The sequence below is a fragment of the Uranotaenia lowii genome, chromosome 3 (genome assembly GCF_029784155.1).
Source record: "Uranotaenia lowii strain MFRU-FL chromosome 3, ASM2978415v1, whole genome shotgun sequence".
Lineage (NCBI taxonomy): Eukaryota > Metazoa > Arthropoda > Insecta > Diptera > Culicidae > Uranotaenia > Uranotaenia lowii.
Window position 1 is genome coordinate 143,982,792 of NC_073693.1, and position 22,513 is coordinate 144,005,304.

The 22,513-nt window shown below is 34.3% G+C and overlaps 2 protein-coding genes across 10 annotated transcripts in view; both read right to left on the minus strand.

Moving 5' to 3' along the window:
* Nucleotides 1-22,513, minus strand: part of LOC129751837 (protein alan shepard) — an 873,165-nt gene that overhangs the window by 780,135 nt on the left and 70,517 nt on the right. The window lies entirely within an intron of this gene.
* LOC129751850 (cuticle protein 19-like) lies at nucleotides 11,216-11,843 on the minus strand. Its single transcript, XM_055747600.1, has 2 exons — nucleotides 11,670-11,843; nucleotides 11,216-11,605 (listed from the first exon to the last, which is right to left on the minus strand). Exons 1-2 carry the CDS (start codon nucleotides 11,814-11,816, stop codon nucleotides 11,336-11,338), a joined length of 417 nt encoding a protein of 138 aa, XP_055603575.1. The 5' UTR covers nucleotides 11,817-11,843; the 3' UTR covers nucleotides 11,216-11,335.

Below are 22,513 nucleotides of genomic sequence, written 5' to 3' on the forward strand. Positions count from 1 at the left end.
TCGCCTTTAGAATGGGTTTTCTTCAAGAAGTGTAAGCTGGGAGCCATGTGCCAGGCCTTTATAAAAAAAAGTTATATCTATTCCTTAAAGCCGCCGACCGTGGCCATAAGAATAGCGTTTCAGTTTTCTAAGCCAGAGGTCATGAGATCGAGTCCTGGTCACGGCATGCATTGGATTGTATCCCATTTAACCGAAAACCATTGCCCAGAATGAATTTTTCCCAGAATGATAAATACCCGAAATCAAACCCCAGAATGAACCATTTCCCAGAAAAAAATTCCCCAGAATGCACCATTTACCAGAAATTTTTTTCCCAGAATGGACCATTTCCCAGAATTTTTTTCCCCAGAATGGAACATTTACCAGAATGGCACAAATCCCAGATTTTTTCCCCTAGTATTTTTATTTGTTTTTTTTTCTTATGAATTCTTGAATATTTCATATGATTCGAAATTAATTTTTTCAAAATGATTTTGAAATTTTCCAACTAAGTTTATTTTAGAACCAATATTGTGCTTTGTTTATGGTTTGGGTACTTTAATTGATTCAATGCTTACCATGGTCCTTTAAAAACCGTTTTGGTATCCGACTCCTCACGCTGCGCGTTCGAACTTGAAAGACGTTTTGTCCTTCACGCTGTCGCGTGGCGGACGGGGCTAAGGGATCACCCCTAGCTTTCACGCAGACCTAGGAAGCCCCGGCAGACCTAGACCAATGGCTTAGGGCCGCCGCTTCCGACGGCGGGTCGGCGGCCTCCTCGGATTTGGGAGCTTCGGCGGCTTTGTGCCGCCTCAGCCCCTTCATCCTCGTTGAACCCCATTTTTTTTGTAACAATTCCTTTTTTTTAAATAATTTCTAGTAAGGATAAATGTTTTCAATTTTCTGGGAAATGGTCCTTCTTGCGAAAAAAATTCTGGTACATGGTTCATTCTGGTGAAAAAATTTCTGGGAAATGGTACATTCTGGCGAAAATTTTTCTGGGGAATGGATCGTCTGGGGAAAAAAAATCTGGGGAATGGTTCTTTCTGGCGATTGGAATTCTGGGGATTTTTCATTCTGGGCAATGGTTTTCGGGTAAATGGAGTACAATCATTCATTGTACTTTTTCTATGGGCTGGTGGCTTCAGCATTTGTAAGATGCTAGCCATTATATTATTGAAAGGAGTACGCCTAGAGTTAAATAGCATTTAGATCTCTTCAAAGAAACATGAAATTCCACTGAGATCCTATATGGGTGTGTTCGTTTTTTTTATAGCCTATCACTTTGATTATAGAAAAATCATTTATGTCTCTACAAATTTTATGATCAATTGATTTTTTTAGAACAATTTTAGTGATTGTTATGCTTCTAAATGCTCAACTTTACATTAATAAGGGTTTTCATAAATTTTACAAGACAAACAAAATCAAATTTCCCAAGGTGCCAAGAATTTATGAAAATATTTAAATTAATAAGGGTGTCCGGAATCCAAATATTTAATTAATTTTTTTCTATCAGGTTTCATGTTTTAAATGACTTTACAAAATAGGGAAAAAAATTTCAAGATATTTTTTAACTTTTTTGAACAAAACTGTAAACATAACAAAAGTTTCGAAAAAAAGGTTTATTTATTCAATTGAAAGTTATCAAATTTCTCAAAGACGGCAAGAAATTTCGACCTCTACCGAAAAAAATAATAATTTTTTTTTGTTTACTTTTCCCTGTTCTTTAAAATACGTATTTTGAAAAAAAAAAAATTAAAACCAAAAAATATGAACCAAATTGAATACTGGAAATTGTTTTTAGCAAAAGTCACATCGTTTGACGTATTCAAAAAATTTGGCAAATGAAATAAAAGCTTTTTTGAATCTTTGTTATGTAATTGCAGAACAACTTTTAATATTAAAATGTAGAATTTTACTTTTTAAATCATTGTATTTCTGATATAAGAATATCTAAGCTTAAAACCAAACAAAGTCAGTTTAAGATGTTGTTTTTCTTGTAGGTTTTTTCCATCAGATATGATTGGTGATTGATTTCACCTTTATCTGAATCATTTTTAAAATTAGAAAATCTAAATCAACAAAACAAGAGATGAAAGACTAAATCCGACAAAAGATTCGAGATAAGGAACCAAAACTCATCTGAATCAGTCATTAATAAATAGAAACCAAAAATGCTGTTCCCTGGAGATATCAAATTAATTTTAAAATTAAGTTTTTAGTAAGAATTTTGATTTTTTTTTCTCTCAAGACACAAGGCCACGCGCTTGTACCGCCAAAAGAGTGATTTTTATCCGTTCGCTTTTAAAAAAAATCTTCAACTTCTCCATAATTTTGATAATTCAAATCACACAAAACCAACAGAAAAAAATGCTAAACATGTTTTATATGATTTTGAATATCAATTTCTTTTTTGGAAAAGCCGGTCATTTTGACAACTTTTCCAAAATAATTTTTTAAGATATATGGATTAGTCTGTTTTGGAATTTTTTTTAATACGTTTTGAGCCAAAAAAATCCACGTCACAAAAAAGGAAACTATTTAACTTTACGAGAAAACTTTGACATTTTCATAAAAAATGAGATCTTCTTTGAAAATGATAACACGATTCTAAAACACTAAATTTTAAAAAAAAATTGGTTGGAACCTACATAGCTGAGTTGCAACAGTGCGAGTGAATTCACGTCACAAAATTTGAATTTTTGTAAAATTTTTTGGAGGGAATATGCTCTGAAAGCTGTTTTGACCCTCCAAATGGTCGGATTGCTACAAATCGAACATAATTTATTTGATTTGGTTTTTAAGTTTGTAATCTTAATATATAAAAATGAATGTTTGACTGTCTGTCTGTTCCCTATAGACTCGGAAACTACTGAACCGATCATCGTGAAAATTTGTATCTGAGGGGTTTATGGGGCCGGAGATGGTTTCTTTACTACTTACAAACCCCTCTGATTTGATAGAAAGGGGCTCTCATACAAAATTATTAAAAATTTTACACAACTAGAACAATTCTCAGGAGCTACTTAACCGGTCAACTCGAAACTTGGTGTGTAGCCATTTTGAAGATTGTATATGGTTTCTATAATACTTTCAAACCTCCAAACCTCAAAGTTTAACAAACGTTTTGATCATGTTTAAAATTGCCTATAGTTGAATACTCCACCCGCTTCAAAAAGGAGCGATTTTTTTTTTATTTAATGGGTTTATTTATTAAATTTGAGATCCTTTCTATTTTCCCTAAAGGGTGGCTCTATCCTACACCACTGACCATACTGACTGAACACTCGATTTCGTTTGTTGGATAATTTTTCCTAGAGTACGCAATATCGATTTCAGAGTGCGCATCGATCGATTTGAAGAAATGCTATCCCAGTTAGAAAAAGCCACCCAACTTTCAAAATTAATAGGCAATTCATACGATAAAATCGGGTTAAACAAGTACGTTTTTTCCTACAGGGCATTTGTATTCGAAAAATGGTAGGTTTGCCGCCTACCGACGGTATTGCGAATCTGCAAAATTTGACAATAAAAATAAACCATAAAAAGATCGAATTTTTGTTCTAGGTGTCTAGTCAGTGTTATCAATGCTACAAATCTTCAAGTTACGTTGAGACTCAGGACAATTTAATTTGAATTATAATAATTTTAACAAAGCAAAGCCCACCAGGTCAGTTAGTGAAAATATAAATTCATATTCTTAATTTCTGATATCAATAAATGCTTGGAAATAAAAATGTAGATCAGGTTTTGAGAAAATTATTTTTGATATTCTCTTCTTTGTAAAAACTCAAGTTGCAGCTTTCATTCCAAGAAGTTAACTTAGCAGGATATTGAAATTTAAATAGTAAAATAATATGCTAACATATGAAAATATAAAACAATATTAAAATTTTTATCAATTATACAAGATATGGAAAACCACACCACCACAAAAATAAAATCTTAAAATTGTTTTAGCTGAATTTTTAAATACAAACAGTGAGAAACAGTAGTAATTTTAACATATGATCCCTCAATTTGTTGCTATTCAAGTGCCAATCTAAAAAAAGGAAAGAGACAGGTGTAGACATTGAAAATTTATGATTGTAAAAGTCGCAACAACCAAATATCGTTTTTAAAAGTGCTCATGAAGATTCAAGGCTCTGAAGAATGGTTCAGAATAACTTGAAATTCTGTGACGTGAATTCATTCAACTACCCTCTTCTGTTTAAACTGAGTGAATTCACGTCACAACTTCAAATAAGCATAACTTCGTTCGTTGTTTTTAATCGAAATGCTACGAACATCAAATTGTGGGTAAATGTTTTTTCTACAACTCGTTTAAAAACACCGATATTCTACTTCCACAGAGAGAACAAGAAATCAAAGTGGTATCAGGTGTGTACTGAAGTCAAAAATAGTCAATTCTAGCGTAAATTCACGTCACAAAAGTAATCGATCATAAGAAAAACAACTTTAATTTGGTAATTCCACGTCACGGTGGAATGTGTCTCAAGTGTTTGAAAACTTATATATTTCATCCCTATATTTGGTATTATTGTTTAAATAAATTCACGAAATTTTATGGTCCTACTATTTGGATTATTGCATTTTTTTTAAATAAGCATGCTTTTGTTCTTCAAATCTCAATGTTGTATTCAGAAAACATTTTTTTTAAATCGTATAAATCTAAATTTTCAATAGCTTAGCATTGTTTTTTTATAACTTCGAAAAAATGAATATAAAAACTAATTCATCTCTGACTTTAACCACTTGGATTGTAATTTATTATTTTCTTCATTTTCAAAATAAAAATCAAACATCCTTAAAGTATGTGTTTTGAATAAATTCTCTTAAATTATAAATGAAAAATTATTTCCCGATCGAGAATTCACATATCAATTCGAGATTAAACATTTTTTCTAATTCCTGTTTTTACCGCTGAATTATAATTTATTAGTAACTAGCTGATTTTACCCGGCCTTGCTCGGGTTCATGTAGAAAAAATTAATCGAAATGAGTCGTTTGACTTTTCTAAATTTTAGAAGCTTTAGAAATTTGACCGATTTTTGGTCATGAAATTTTAGTCTTTTTGAATTATTTAATGAGATTATAAACTGTGTTTATCGTTTTCATGTTATTGGAAAACGTATAGATTTTAGGTTTTCATTAATAGAAATTTTAAATGATTTCCCATGAATGAAATCCCATCTCGAAAGACATTATTTTTACCCATCATTTTTTAGAAAGCTTGAATAGATATTTTTATCTTAAAATGATAAAACTGTTTTTTTTTTTATCAAACTCATCCCCCATTCAATACAAATCTCTTTTGGAGATTATTCCACTTTTCAAGATGTACCCCGTAGGTTTTATTTACTTAGAAATTTCTAATAAGACTTCAGAACCTTGTTGAAGACTCACTTTGCATTGTAATTGTGTGTTTTTTTGCTGTTTATTTGCACACTATCTTATGATCAGTTTTAATTAAATTGAATGTTTACAAATAGTTATTTAAGTAATCAAGAACAAATAATCTCGGAACTGAAATCGCTCATTTTATAATATTATGATAAAGGTTTTTTAGCTCTATTTAAATTTTTCTATTCTTGGAAACAATTATCCCAATAATTATTGTTAAGAGTGACCACTGCAAAGAATTTTAGATTCTACTTCTTCGAAATCGTAGTAATGCACGGCTGTACAATTAGTTTTCTCAAAATTGGATGGTAGAATTGAACACATTGATGACCAATAATAACTCAAAAGTTATAAATTGACCAATGAAAATTAATTGTATTAATCTAAAAACTAAAGATTTAATTATATAATCAATTTTCAAATCCCTCGTTTTAATTTCCCGACGGCTATCAAAGCGTTGCAATCGTAGCCTTCAACTTATAACTCTGAATCTAAAGGAATTGTTGTTTTTTCATAAATTCATTCAAAAATTGTATTTTAAATTCTTTACCATAAAAAATTCAGAATCATAAGTGTGAATTTTCAAAAAACAATTAATTTCAGGTGAATTTTGTATGGTTATCACTTTAAAATATAATTTTTGAATGAGTTTATAAAAAAACAACAACTCCTAAGCTTTCAAATGCACCCTTCAGATCTGCAATACGATGTTAGATGAGAAAGATATGAATGAGATAAATTTGCATGTTTTCAAAAGAATGATCCCGAACTACACCATACTAGGGGTGATCCCAAACTTTTGGACGACAACCCAAGTGCCTATTTTATTAATTAAAAGTACATTCTTAAATTTTTGCACAAAATTTTTTGATTGTGTTTTGAGAAGTATAGAATACGGATTCTAATGTAACTCAAATTTGAAATTTGGTTCACCCTTTCGCGAGATGATCGGCTTTGAATATTGAGTGCGACTTCTTGAAAATGTTCTAACTTTAGGTTAAGTTTTAGGTGCAAAACTAAAACATTATTTCTGAGCAAAACACCTCCGAAATAGCTATTGCTCATTATCTTTCAAATGAGATCAGAAGATTTCCAATATGTCCTAAGATGGCTGAGATATGAACGATCAAAATTTGCATGTTTTTTAGTGGGTGATCCCAAACTTTTGGCCCAAACATGTGTCGTCCGTTCGACACATGTGCATTCACATGGCGGTCGAACCATCCATAATTAACTGTATCGAAAAACGTAGTGCCTTCTCTATTGGGTACTACTTCTTCAATACAGTTAATTGGTGTGGGACAAAGAATTTAGTATGTGGTCAAGCTTCTATTTCAAATGCTCTTCGCTCTTTTCACCACCTTAGAATTTTCTTCTGATATTCTATCTGTCTTTCATTTCAACTCTTTAACCCTCAGGCACGTGTTTTTTTTTTTTCGTCTCCAATATTTTACAATAATTATCAATTTCTTTGCGAAAGTTAAGAAAATGTGTTATAATGTGATATCAAAATGAAGCTGGACCGGTACAGATCCAGTTTCCGCTGGAAGTTTTGGTGGAATTTTCCTTGGAAAAAGAATCTTTCTCGGAGTAATTATGTGAGCAGAAAACGTTTCCTTCCCGGTTGAAAAACGAGTGTGGGAAAAGAATAAAAATACATCGTATTTTGGATGGAAAAGTCGTGATGGTTAGTCATGAAATACATCAGTGAAGACATATAAATCAATGGTTGCAATTTTTGTAAATACAAGTAAAATGGAGAAAAAGTTGTGCAGATTATAAAACAATTCCACAACATGAAAGTTGTGTTCCGAGAATAATGTTGTGAGGAAAGTGATTAATCATGTCTAGTGATTTGCTTCCAAGATCTCTCCCTGTTATCTCTGGAAAGTTTCAAATGGTTGGCAAAAAATGTGTTTTTAATGTGAAGAACCAACAGCACATAGCGGTGGTGTTTGAATTGTGCTTTTAATGATAAATCAACGAAAATAACAAGTGATTTTAAAACATTGGGAGTTTTTTTTTCGTTGCTTTTTTACATAGCTAGCTATGATGGTTTTTGCATAGCTTATTTTGGAATAATGTTGTCTGTGGAATGGAGCTGCAGTTACCAGATGCGACAACAATTTCGCAGAGAGAGCGCTTAGCAACCAGGAAAGATAAGTTGAATTGAGTGAGATTGTTTCATTTTACTTAAAAACTTTTTACTGTGATAAATTCTATCTGCCACTGAGCGAGAAATATATGAAGATTCACAAAACTTTTTACACGTTTTCGGATTTCTCTAGAGCAACGAATGGAAAGCTTTTAACTTTCATTCCGAACGCCTAATTGGGAGTTGCTGCGCAAAGATAAGTATATATAATTAAGTTATACTTAGTTTTTTGAAAGGAAAATTATTTTTTAAATTATTCAAGACTAACATTTAAAAAATATTCTGGAAAATTGTTACAATTCCTCTACAAATAAAAAAATCTAACATACATGAAGGAAGCCAGACATTTCAGATTATAATGTTCATGGTTTAAACAGCTTATGATTGATGGCCAACTTTAAACGGGTTCCAATTAGTTGATAATAAGGGTGAAATTTTTGAAAAATCTTTCGAGTTCTAAACAGATCTCGAAAGGTTTCATGTTCTGCTAATATTTTTTATTCTCTTTTTTATTTCCAAGAGCGAGTAAAGGCGCTTTATCCTTGGTCGATGACCAGAAATGATTGTACACTGAAATCCAAAACAGTTCTTCTTAGAAAAATAACCTTAGAATCTTAATCTCCTTTTTTATTTCATCAAACTCTTCAAAACGCTTCTGTTCAAGTTTTGTGATTTCTGTGTATAAAATAAATCATTTCCAACCGCTGAAGAAAGGACCTGGTGATTGATAAAGTTAATTTACATGACGCGTAGTCTACTCATCAAGGAGCATTTTTCTTAGCATGCTTCCAACGATACTGTCCATTCGAAACGTATGGTACTGGTGGTCCACGTTTCTTCCTGTTCCTGTGTTCCGGTTGTCTCTGCGTTCTCTGCTCCATGGTAGGCCCAACCAATTTATGTTTTCGATTATTTTAATATTTTTATGTTAATATAATAGAAAGCATGAACAAAGACAAGAAGAATAATAAAAATTTTTATTATTCTTTGGGATCAGACATAAGTTCTGGCTGTGGAAGTACGATTAGTGATATTCTATCTGTCTTTCATTTCAACTCTTTAACCCTCACCGATAAAGCCGCAAATTAATTTCATAAAATATAAATCAAAATGAGTCGTTTGACTTCACGAAATTTTGGTAGCTTTGTATTCAATATGTTTTATATATTTATTATGAGAAAATTTTACCCATGTTGTGCCATGTGTGTAAGCTTTAGAAGTTTTGTTAGTGTTTTTCAAGTTTTGAATGAGAATATTTACTGTGTTTCCCTTTTTCATATTTTTGAAATACTTATAGTTATGAGGTTCGTATTCATAGAAATTAAAAATAATTTACCATGAATGTTTTTTTATTTCATCACGAAAAACATTCTATACCCACCTTTTCTTGAAGGAAGCTTGAATAGCTTTGGCCTTCTTCTTTTTCTTCTTCAAATGATTAACACGTTCGTCGCCACGCTCATTTTGGTAGTTTTGCTCGCCGGGCCCAAAGAAATTTTCAGAGAGAGAAAGCAAAGAGGGAGAACTCCCATATTTGAAACGTGTGGCGAAGCTGAGCGGTAAACTCAAGTAAGAGAGCGTCACCTGCTTTTTGATGTGACGGGGCCCCCCAGGAAATACACCCGTCTGCCAAATATGGATGACGTGGCGACGAACGTGTTAAACTATATTTTTATCTTTCCCACCCCCCATCTAATAAAATCTCTTTTGGAGATGATCTCTTCGGACGCTATATGCCAAATGCTCCCCCGTATGCTATATTCAAGTTAAATTTGTCCAAAAAATTCTAAGAAGGCTTCCGAAACTTGCCGCAGCTCGTGGCCTTCAAGTCTTCCAAGCCAACGGCCATGAGTTCGAATCCAAGTCACGGCATACACAGTAAACTTTTGTGGTTTAGTGGTTTAAGCATTTGTGAGATGCTAGCCATCATATACTCGAAAGATGTACGCTTAGAATTAAGTAAAAGGAATCTTTTCGAGGAAACATTAAGTTTCATTGAGATCCTGTATGTGTTTGTATTTGGTTTTTTTAACTTGTTGAAGACTCATTTTGCATGTTTTCAAATGGATGTGTACTTTTCGTTGTTTTTCCCACACTGTTTTATGATTAGTTTTTCTTAAATGTTCCAAGTTCCAAGTTCCAAGTGATCTAAAAGAAATTATTTCGGAACCCAAATCGCCCATTTTATAATGTTATAACAAAGGATTTTTTTTTTAATTTTTACATTCTTGGAAAAAAAATCTCATTAATTATTGTGAAGAGTGATAAAGTAAAAAAAATTTGAAATAATTTGATTGAATTCGCAGTACTTAACGGTTTAAGTTTTCGCATAATTGGATGGTAAAATTGAACACATTGATGATCAACATTTTTACAAAAATCATAGATTGACCGACAAAATTGAATTGTATAAAACTTAAAACCTCATACTTAATTTCAAATAAAGTTTCTTGCGTTGGATTTAGTTTTTCCAGATAATGCACGTTAAATTTTTGAGACGGCTTTCAAAGCGTTGACATCACAGCTCTCAACTTATAACTCTGAATTTAATTATTTTATCTTTCTCTATGAGGAATTCTAAAAATACGAAAATGGTTGGTTCTAAAAAGCTTGATTTTAAGAAAATTACTTAATATGTTTTCAGCACTCAATCCAAATTCATAATGAAGATAAATTACTTCATCCATACTTCACACACTGTATATTCTTATAGACTCCAAAGCCCTGCAGCAGTAGTGGTAAGGAGTACTTAGAAAACCACTACAATTCAAGTCAATACATACTTTACAGGTTAGTTGTATTTTTCAATCCGAAATGTTAGCTCATTATTGCATCCAAAATTCTCGTGTCTACCGGTACCACGTGCTTTCAGCAGTAGGAGGTACAAAAAACACCCGCCAAAATTTCCCCTTTCAAATCTTTAACGCTCAGCAAGCTTTGATTCGCTTTCCAGTACACGTGAACTGTGGATGGTCGTTTCTTACGCCCGGTCCATGGTGATTGTGAAAACAATCCCGCCAAAGGAAACGAAAATCGGTTGACAAATGGGTGCCATGACTTTTAATTCGTGTGAATAAAACCGAAAGTTGTATGGGAGGGTCCCTTTTCTTATGTGGGAGGGGCTCAAAACTATTACTAAAACCTTACCATGGTTCAAACACATAATTGTACCAAATTTCAGGCTTGTCGGTTAAGCGGCGTGGATTTGTATAAGGTGCATACAAACAAACAAACATATATAGTCCAACTCATCTTTATATATTAGATTTTGATTCGTATTCTTTTTCTGGTGCTCCTAAACTATTGATTTTAAATTTTATAAACCAGACTGCTTTAAATTTATTTTACATCAAATTTATAGTTCAGAATAAGAAACATCATTTAGAATAGTTTTAATGTGACTAACTAGAAAAAGCATCGATTTGAAACATTAATTCTGATTTGAAAAAAAATATTATTATTTCGAGTTTATTTGATGATCTTTAGTAGGAAAATAGATTTAGAAATCAATTTTCTTATTCTTAGAGCATTTTTGGTATTGTTATTTTATCTATTCCCATTTGTATATACACTTCATACCACCAAAAAAGATGTTGTAGATACCAGTTTTAATAAAAACCAAAAAAAACTTTCAATTTGCTATATTTTTATTGATAAATGGTGTATGGCTTGCAGTATTAAGATCACAGCTGTTCATTAGAAGTTTCGTCCAACTAAAACTAATTTTAGGACCATCGAAAAAACCATGTTTGAGCGGAGAATCGGTCACCATTATTTGTTTTCACGTATCTCAACCTAAGTGAACTTCTTCATTTGCTGATGGGGGTGCCCGATGTTCTGCACCTTGGCTTCGAACCCGTGCTTATCATCGGCACGGTAGGACACAATCCGTTTGGTTCCATCAGCTTCATCCAGAGTGTATTCACCCTTGACGACATCGCCATCACGCATCTCCCACTGGCTCTTGTGATCTCCCGTTTTATAGTCCTTCACACCGTACTCGAACTTGTACTTGGGATAGGCGTAATAGTCCTTACCACCCTGTTGACTTCCTCCCAGGCCACCCTGTTTTAAAAAATTGGGACTATGAATAATCAGTTGTAAATTGGAAATATAAAACTCGAGTTACCTCAACTGCTCCTTTGTAGCCATCCTGTTGCATCATTCCTCCCAGCCATTTGTAAGGAACGTGTTTCACTTCGCTGACGAATCCGTGATGCTCCAGAGCTAGAACAGCTCCAAACAAAGCCAGGACAACGATCGATTGACGGAACATCTTTACACTGTGATGGAATGCTGCTTGTTGACGTTAGAACAAGTAGAATGTTTCTGATACTTGTTTCTGTTGCATAACATGGTATATATACTTGTAATCGAATTGCAGAAGGATTAAAAAATATTAATCCATATCAATAGGTCGAATGCATTCTCGTGAAGGTCGATCTCAAAAGCGATAACATATTGAACATTCGGTCAGTTTGGAGTTTGGTTTTCCACACCATTCATCGCTCAGGTACTCATCATTTACTATTAATTTGACAAGAGGCACTGCCCGGAATAGTTTTACTGGAACCGACTAGACATGACCGCCACACCAGACCACAGCAGCAGCAGTCGGCCAATCTGGTTGTTGCTTGGTCCGGTGAGCAGGTGGACCAGAGAACCGATCAATCAATCGATTAGCACGCCCTGCCGCGCCATTCTACAGTGTAACACATTCATAGAACAAACCTAGCCTGGGAGCCGGTTAGAGTTCGGCAAATCGAATCATTAAAAATTCATAAATATGGTTCGCTTGGGAAAAACTCGAACGCCCATCCTAGGAGTATGTGGGTGGATGAAGCTGGCTGTGGGTCATATTTCCCCCCTTCACAAGTGTTGGCCACACATAAATCGGTACGACAACAGTTTTGTTGTTCACGCTCCGACTGCGGTTAGCAAACCAGGTCAAACAACGAACTTTGTTCCGAGGTGTTAATTCTCATAGATGCTTTAAATATCATCAAATATTAACACCCAGTTTATTGCTATTGGATTTCTCTGCACTATTCTTGCTCATGGCTCACAGTAGTCGGTAGGAAAACACTATTTGTTCATGCAAAGCGCTCATGAATACCAAAATGAAACCGATGGCTAAGGAAAAATAAATAAAACACAATCAGCCAAATACATAAAAAAAACAACCCCCGAACAATTTAGTAAATACTTTTCTCGGCAAAGACCGTGGAGTTGACAAGTTAATCCCCGTAGGGACATGATAAGCATTAACTATCCATATTCGCCATCCCGAATCGTGTGGAACAAGTAATCCGTTGCGGATCTGCTAGAGGAACGAAATAAACAAGGAATTTTACCGCTGCTCGATATGGCTTATCTCGACAGATGTACCTACCTAGGTATCTGCCATGTTTGCGTAGCACGTGGACGCAGCACAGCTTTCCGAAATGGTAGATACCTAGTGCTTCTTTTCATTCAACGAAGAGAATTTTGGTAAGTGGTTCTTGCAATGACGACGTGAGCAAATCGGATCGAGACTGAGAAACATTAAACCTTAAGATGCTTGTACTTATCTTTGAAAAACACTAAAATCTGTGTGATGATATCGAAATGACAAACTTCCCACGGGGACAACAACGACGAAGAGTTAAACTCTTGAATTGAATCACGATGATTACTTTTGTTCAAACCAATTGGTAAAAGTGAAATAAGTAGGTAGTGTATTCGAAAAAACTGTAACACCTTGTTTTGTAAATAACTGTTGAATGCATGGATGGAGATTGATAAAATTTTCAGCGAAGTTCTCTGGTAATGTAATGTTTACTTACGCAAATTGTTGTGATGTTATGTAAAGTTGTTTTTGAGATAGAGTCCGATGAAGAAATTTACTATTTAAATTTTTGGGCAACACGTGCGTCATCTATAATGCATACTATCAACCACCTTTTTCAAATTAAGAAAAATATTCATTACGGTTGCTGTTTCCTGAAGCTTGACCTTCAAAATAACTCAACATTTTCAATTTGGACGAAGTTATAACATATTTAGCCGATTGTCCTCTTCGGCACAATAACAACTAATTTGACTTTTTATCACTCCACCACCGCTTTTGCGTAATGACATGATTCCAGATCCAACTGAAACAGAGTATCAACAGAAAACGGTCGTATTTGGAGACAGTCTTCTTTGTATTTTCAGCCATTCATCCTGTCAATCGTTATGAAAGAATGAGTAGTTTGCAATTTCCGCAGATCGTTAGCCTCCTCAAGTACTAGACATACATTTTTTTAAATTTGTTTTGTTCTTGTTTATCTTCGGAAAAAAACAGGCGAGACTTGTCAACGAAAAGTTTCTGGTTGGAAACCTGCCAGGTGACCGCTAAAGAGTTCGTTTTGTTGTCCAGTACGATTTTTTTTCAAAATATCTCTCCACAAGCAATCCCAATATTTTGCGCACGATTTGACCACCGTATTTTGTTTATTTTACCGGTGGATAGCTTTTCTACTTTGTAGAAATGAGGTCAAGCCTAGTTATAAGGTGAGGTCAAGCCTTTTTCAGGATGATATTGATATTTTTTACACTTGGTGTGCAAAAAGTCTGCTAGATCTCAATATTAAAAAGTGCAACATTATATCTTACTCTAGAAAACTGAACCATCATGATTTTAATTTTACTTTAGGGCAGCAGCAGATTGAAAGATGTAACAAAATTAGGGACCTAGGTGTAATACTGGACACCAAACTAACTTTTATTGAACATTTTAACACGATTATTAATAAAGCTTTCAGTATGTTAGGGTTTATCAAAAGAATCTGTTATCACTTTAAGGACCCTTATACAATAAAAACACTTTTCATATCGTATGTAAGATCTATACTCGAATATTGTAGTGTAGTTTGGTGCCCGTATCAGCCCACTCATGTTACAAGAATAGAATCGGTTCAAAAACAATTTCTACTGTTTGCACTAAGAAAGCTGGGCTGGAGTTCCACTTTAATTCTTCCATCATATGAAGCACGATGCATGTTAATCAATATTGAAACGCTTGAAAAACGAAGAGACGTTGCTATGATTTCCTTTGTTAACGATATTATCTCCCAACGTGTAAAATCAGAATACTTGTTAGAAAACTTGAACTTTTACACACCCTCACGCATGCTAAGAACCAGAAACTTATTTCAAGCTGAGTCTCAACGAACCATGTACGCCAGCAACAAACCTGTAAACCAAATGATGAAAACTTATAATCAATGTTGTGTACATATTGACATAACCATGTCCAGAGCTGCAATAAGAAAAGTGTTAAACAGAAGACATTTACAAAATAGTGGTTAAGAAAATTTTTGTATGAGTAAATTGTAAACGTAGTCTACAACTGATTGACGAAATAAATAAATAAATAAATAAATAAAAGCCTAGTTATAAGTCAGCTTGAGAGACCATTCAGAAAAAAAATTGATTTTGCTATCATTTCCTCATTCATATTATCGGATTGAGCTTAAAAAAACCTCTCACATTCCTCTCACTTCATGGAATCAAAAATCTCCACTTTCATTCAACTTTTAACTCAATATTTGGTTCTCTTATGCTTCTTAAATGATTTACCATGTGAACTTTGAATAGTTGATTTCCAGCTGTTTTTGGATCTCCCACTGGGACTTTTCTGGATTTTTCTCGATACTGCGCAAAAAAATTTGTCAATGAACTCTAGACACAATCTCAAAAATAACCAAATTGGTACCATATATAATGGACCCATTCCAAGCATCCTTCAACTTAAGAACCCATTTTTATTTTTCATTATTTAAAAATAATTTGCATAGCATTAGAAAGGTTATTTCATGATTTCAGATTTTCGGATCACCCCTTCTGATTTTGCATTTTTTACGTTATTATACATCAGATAGAAGGATGTAAGGAGCCGACAAAGTAGGTCGTCCATATTAACTTTTCAGTATTTTTTATATTGACGTTATTAATAATAATAAAATTTGGGTCAGGTTTCGGCCAAAGAGGTCGTCCATATTAACTATTCACTGTATTTGCGACAAAAATAGGGGTCATTCAAATTAACTGTTAAATTTGTTTTTGCAATTACGAGAGTTTGTAGCGCTTCAATTATTCCTGATTGCAAAGTAGTAGCAAACGATAGAAAAAGTGACCAACCAACATGCTTGCAATTATTGCTTAACAGTGTATTCGAAATGCATCTGGAAATATTATAACATACTACAAGTGTAAAATGATACCTCATTTTGATATGAAAAAAAAAATGGATGAATCTCGTCTTGATATAATTTTGTTTTTCTCTTCTGATCGGGCTAGGACATATGTCGGCAACCTGCGGCTCGCGAGCCGCATGTGGCTTATTGGATGTGAAGCTGTGGCTCTTTAGCTCACTGCTCGAATATTGAGTATTTTTTTAAATAAAATATTTAAAAATCAAGCTAATCCGATAATTGAATCTTGTAACATGAAACACGGATTTTCATTGGTCCAGAAGAAATGCTTTTAAGATTGCATCCACTGGCACTGTAGTAACAAGCCGAAAGGATCAATAGTAAATAGATTTTGTTGAAATCAAATTTGGAAATATTCTGCTGTTCATAGAAATTAAGATTCAATTTATCATTAACAGTAAATGCTAAGAATAACTGTTGTTTAATAACAACAAAAAATAAAATCAAATTATTTATTTCCTAAACGCTTGTATATTTTTAATCAATCAAACACAAAAGTTTAGCTGTGCAAACAGGAAAATCAAAGTATATTTTTTACGAAAAAGTAGTTCTTAGATAGCCTCTATTTTGTTATTATCAAGTTTTCGAAAACAATCCAGTTAAAATGTCCAAAATCGTATTTAAATTCATCAACCATTTCGAAAAATATTTACAACTTTGACGCGTTATAACGTAAACATATTTGAAAATACACCTCAATCCTATCCTATTTATTTGGATTGAAACGACAATTTTAATGTATCCAACTATTTACCTCATAAGCATTCTAAAGCTGTATTATGACTTCGGTAATGTGAGTTATAAGTGAAATAAATCAATTTATCGATATGTGTTATAAATTTTCTTTCAAATTTCTGAAAAAAAGCATCACAGACAACCGTCAAAGGCCTTTTGGGTCAAATCACAGCATTTTAGACACCCATTGTTTCAATCGAGAACTCATATTTTTTGTCGGCAACTTTGTTGTAGGCTGATTTATGGTTATAAAAAATCTTAAATCGTTCACCCAGGATTTTTTATTAAACTTTCGAAATTTTCGTCAATATTCAGAAATAAAAAATATTTCACAAGGTTTTGGTTTAATTTTTTTTGCCAGTATTTCAATGCTTACTTAACAAGCCATTTTGCAGAATTGGATAGAATAATTTAAAAAAAAATTCTGCTGAGCATATTTTTTATCATAAAATTTTATGTGTATGTATGTATGTAGATAATCCACCATGGGTGCACGGATTCACCGCAGTTTCGCCAACGTATGCGCTAAATTGCATTCTTTAGATTATTAGTTCGGCAAATCTTCAATGCAAAATACCACATACCCGACACCATGGCTTCGTTTGAACTGTCATGTAATGAATGTATGTCGTGTATGTGTATGTTTTATTTGTAGAACAAGCAAACAGTTTCGCAACCGTATAAAATTCATAACATTTTCAGTGTTATAAATCTTTGACAGGTATTCCGCATGCGTGTAGATACCTGCCCAGCTGGCAACTGATTGAACGTTCTTATATAATATAGTCAATAAATGAAATAGTTATACAACAGGATAACCTTACCTTTATACCCATCTTACCTCAAAATACTATAAGCTTACCTTTAGATGTAACCAACCTTGTTCAGTATCATAACCATTTTTATTTCCATCTTATCTAAAATAAACAATTTTTAAACTATTAAAACATAGCGAAGCAAAATATTTGAACAAAGTATCGAAAATGATAAATTCAGTTAAAGTACAAGAAACTAAGAACAGTAAACCTGACCACACCCTACAAATAATAATTCAGGAAAGTTATATCGTCAAAGTAAATCTGAATATCTAAAACTGAATGAATATTTATGACTAAATAGAATCCGGTGATGAGGTGCATATTTACGGCAATGTCTAATAGAGAACTCGTTTTCGTGTGGTGGTGCACCGGGGCACTACCGGTAGTGCACTTTTTGCTGTTTTCATGCTCGTTTTCAGGGATGGTGGCCCACTGGTAGTGCACCATAAAGTGGACGGTGGAACACTCTGAAAATATTCGGTGTTGCTGGCGCTCTCACCAATACTATCATGATTTTTGACAGGACGTGCTTCCCGATGTAAACAAATATCAGCTGTTCTTGTTTATTTATATACCGCAAAAATTGCGTTCTAGCTATTTCCACATTGTGTTTTTCCTTAATTTACGGAAACTTGTTCCGGATTCAATACCAGTGCCGTTTCCAGCAGAGGCGGAGAACTTTATCCGGAGAAAACGTTCCAAAGCAAACAAACGAATCTCGGCCCTCAAGCAACTGGAGGCAGCCGGAAAGTTACCAAGAGTCACTCGTTTTCATCTTCAAGCAAAAATGGAAAATGCGGATCGGACGCTCCCAAGAAGAAATGTGCCCAGAAGGCTTGCTGCAATCGGTTCCAGGAGATACCGAAGAAGAGCAGCAAATCCGAGTGCAAAAATTGCAACCCAAAGATCTGACGGAATCGCCCAAACCGAAGAGTTCTCTTGCTCGGGCGGGTCCCTTAAGTTGGTCTCGTGCAGCAAGAAGCGTTAAGCTGCTTCTAAGCTACTCTGCTACAAGCCAGCTTCGAGCGTTGAAGCCTCCGAGTGCGTGAAAATCGGGAAAGAACTGTGCTTTATTTAGGGTGACGATGCTCGGTTGCGTCAAGTCCTGGATTCCAACCCGTTGCCCTTCAAAAAAGGCAGTTCGAGACTGCACCCGCATTGGGGGCTTGAATTTCTTTTTTTATACGGGATTTTCATCCTGCGGGATGATTCATCCCTACAAGGGCTTGAATTTCGTTCGTTTCGGTATGTTATTAAACTTTTTCGCGATCCGAGTTCGCCGTTTTCGATTTTTTATTTGTAATCTGAAACGGAAATACTCGAACGAAGAAGATGAGATTTGCGAGGAATAAACGATACTCTCAAGACAAAATATCGGAACCATCAAGCTGGGGTAACTGCAGTCCAGCAGCAGACCGCCCAGAATCAGCCGGTATTGCAGTTATTATCATCAGGGCCAGAGGCGAATCTACCAAGCAAGCCTCTAATAAAATTAATCTGAAATTTTCACAATTTAACATAGTACATAAATTCATGCTAAAATTTTTATATTACTTGCAAGACAATGATCAACTGAAGTAAATTTGATTTCAATTTTCGAAGTCAAACGAAAACAAATACCAGCTGTAATCGCTGTAATGGATTTTTGACAGCTTGATGTTTTCTGTTGACACTGCCGATTTCACACACACCAACAAAGGTGAGTGCAAAACTCGATTCATGCTCGTTTTCAGCGTGGAAGGTGCAACACTTTCGGGTGGTGAAAACAAATACGGTATAAGTCGGTAGCTGAAAATTGAATAAATATATTATTTCATCATGAAAAATTAAGAAAAAAAAACATATTCCATCACAAGCCATACAAAACCATGAGCGGCTTGAACTCACATCGGGGGGACTCTAATTAGCGTCCCGGTTGGTTTAAAAAATGAAGATCCTTATCAATGTTCCCAAAATATTGTATGTAGATTGTCCCCTAAATAAACTAAATCAATTTCCAGTCTTGAATTATTTCATTTCGTTTTTCCCGCATCTGAGGGAAACTATAGCGAATGGATTCACATGCTTTTACCTACCGTAGTTGTGCCACTAGATTTTTTTTTAATAGATTTGAGTCATCTCTTCGGTCACCCCAACAACATGAGGACCCGAATGAAGCACAATCGTCGCCTACTTGATTTGAATGAATTTCCCTATTAGCGAAAACTACGAGCCACCATCAAGTGATTAAAGGAAAGAGAGAGGAACGTATACATGTATCCCATTCTTAGTGCGGCAATAACCTGATTAATATTACTAAAGCTGGGTAAAAGAGAGATATTGCGGTTACTGGGAAAATTTCTAATCGCGCGACGGTAGCCTTCCGTGCGGTAGGCTAGCCGGAGCAGTAAACACAGTTAAAAAATTCACTCTTACTCACTAATTTCATTGAAAAGTTAAGAAGTAAATTCTTGGATCAATCTTCAAATCATTATTTTGCAAGAGAGGACAAAACATGAAGTCATCGGAATGAAATATTATTATTCTGAGTATTCATTGAGATTGAATTAATTACGAGCGTTAAAATCCCAGACAAAACAAAAAACAACCTACATTATTGAAAACACATTTTTCCATAGCCTGAGAATTAACGAATTTGGCATGACGAAGATTTTTGATGCGATAAATGCGTCTTTGATACTTTATATGCTGGTCGAATTCAATTATGTTGTCGTTAAAATGTAACAAATCGTATATGAGAAGTTAAAAAAAGTAGTTGTGTACGGTGAATAATCTATTATAGTGAACCTGTATATAAGAGAAGTGACATCTGAAACACAAAATTCCAATCGAGCAAAAGAACTGTCAAAATCGATTCCAATCGATCCGAGCATTTTGTCGCAGAGCTTTTACCTTTCTTATTGAAAACTCAACCAAGGAAGGTATTATGATTGTTGTTATAGTTCAAACAGATAATTTTTAAGCTGGTCATATGAATTTATGATTAGGTGCAATTTTTTTCAATGCTTTGGTGAATCGTGTTCCTAGTTAGAAAACTAACTAATGATTAACGAAATTCAAGTCATTCATACCGTTTATCGCGATCCTTCGGGCATCGAGTTCAATGTTGTTTTGTTGGATTGAAGGAGCGTTCACTTTAGAGCTTGAACATTGACCCAGAAAACAGTGCTGGGGATTTTTTTGTCCAAGATTTCGGCGATGTTGCCACACATTTTATTTTAAGAGGGATCAGATGTCGCTTCTCTTATATGAAGGTTCACTAATCTATTATAGGAAATTTAATACCATTCGCATCGCAAAAAATTGGACTGCGCACTCATAACTGCGAAATTTGTGCGATCTGTCAAATCAGTATAAAATCTGACGGTTTTCTACACGCTAACCGCTTTTCAGTTAACTTTATACGGATAACTCCGACTGCAAAACATAGCACGAAATCCAACATTCAATGAATGATCGCTACCGTGTCGTCGAACTCTAAACTTATTTAAACAACTACAGGTTTTCATTTTTTTTTTTCGTGAATTTGTCCGCTGATTGCCCCCATCGCAAACAGGTTTTTTTTATTATTCATTTTCCGTGATTTTGACCGCTGCACACAGCGGTAAAACATGAAAAAGACGATCAAAACTATTTTCTGCCGAAACTGTGCGTTTTAGACCTATATAGTGTCTTCGAGACAAATGACCAGCATTACATGGACTAAAAAATTACTTTTTTGAAAAATTGATTAATCCACCTAGCAGTGATTTAGAAAAATTAACTTTTTTAATATCCATTTTAGAGCTGTTTTGTCTGAAACTTCAAAATTTCTCTAGAACATATTTTATATGAAAAATCACGCGCAAAAAAGTTATGTTGAAAAAATTGAAAATTGGTGTTATTTTTCTAAAAATTGTCATAACTTTGAAACGATTTATGTTACAGCTATGACTTCTTTAGCAAAGTTGCTAGAATTGGTACAAGCTAAAAACTTTTCTCAGACAATACAGCTCTAAAATGGATATTAAAAAAGTTAGTTTTTCTAACTCACTACTAGGCGGATTAATCAATTTTGCAAAAAACTAATTTTTTAGCCCTTGTAATGTTGATTATTTGTCTCGAAGACACTATAGGTCTAAAACGCACAGTTTTGGCGGAAAATAGTTTTGATCGCCTTTTTCATATTTTACCCCTGTGTGCGCTGATTGACCAAGCTCAAGGCAACAAAATTTTTTATTTTATAAACAATAGATAATCCGATAATAATATTTGGTATACGTGACAACTTTTCATTAAATCATCTTTCAATGTTTTCCGCTTGTTCATCCGATTTAATTTCAGTCGATAAATAATCCTTATGTAGAACAATGCTCATTTTTTTCTTGAATGCTGTAATTTTTTTTACAGTGGTACCCTACGGGAGCCCAAATCAGCTATCGCAGAAATAGAAAAAAAGAGTGGATCAGCAATAGTTTAATAGCAACATGGAATTTCCTCACCGGTTTCCTTTCTGCAAGCGCCAACTCAGCTTTTGGGGAAATGAAATGATAATTTCTCCTATCGCCGCCACCGGATTTCAAAATCACCCATTATTAATCTATTTTCCGTAACAAACTCCCGCGTAGCACACAATCCAAACTTTCAACTCCATCGACAAACCAAGGTAACATCATCCTTCACTTGATTTCTCAGTTTAAAATGGCCCCTGCTCGCCCACGCATTAATCAATCAATGCCCTGCTCTTTCTTTTCTGCCATATCGGTCACATCAATTAGTTGGAACCTAAATTTATCGCGATCAATCGCAGCAAGCCGGTAGATTCTCATGCATGCTCATGAATGAACACGTCGCGGAATGGAAAACTAAATGATGGCTGCCCATACTTGTTTTGCACTTCTATTTTTTCACTAGACACGTTTCTCATTTACCATATTTTATTCCAAATCAACTGACAGACGCTCAAAGAAGTATAAAAATTAAAGCCATTGCCTGGAAGGCAAATATCGCATCACACTTCAAAACCCCCATCAAAAAAATACCATCACTTTTTGTGATTAGAAAACTGCCCCACACGTGTCACCACCTGCCTTTCGGAGGCTCCTTTGCTTCAACGGAATCTTTTCTTATATTGATTGTGGACAAAATCACCAACTTTCTCACTTTATTCTTACATCGCTTTCACAATTACACAATTTGAAATC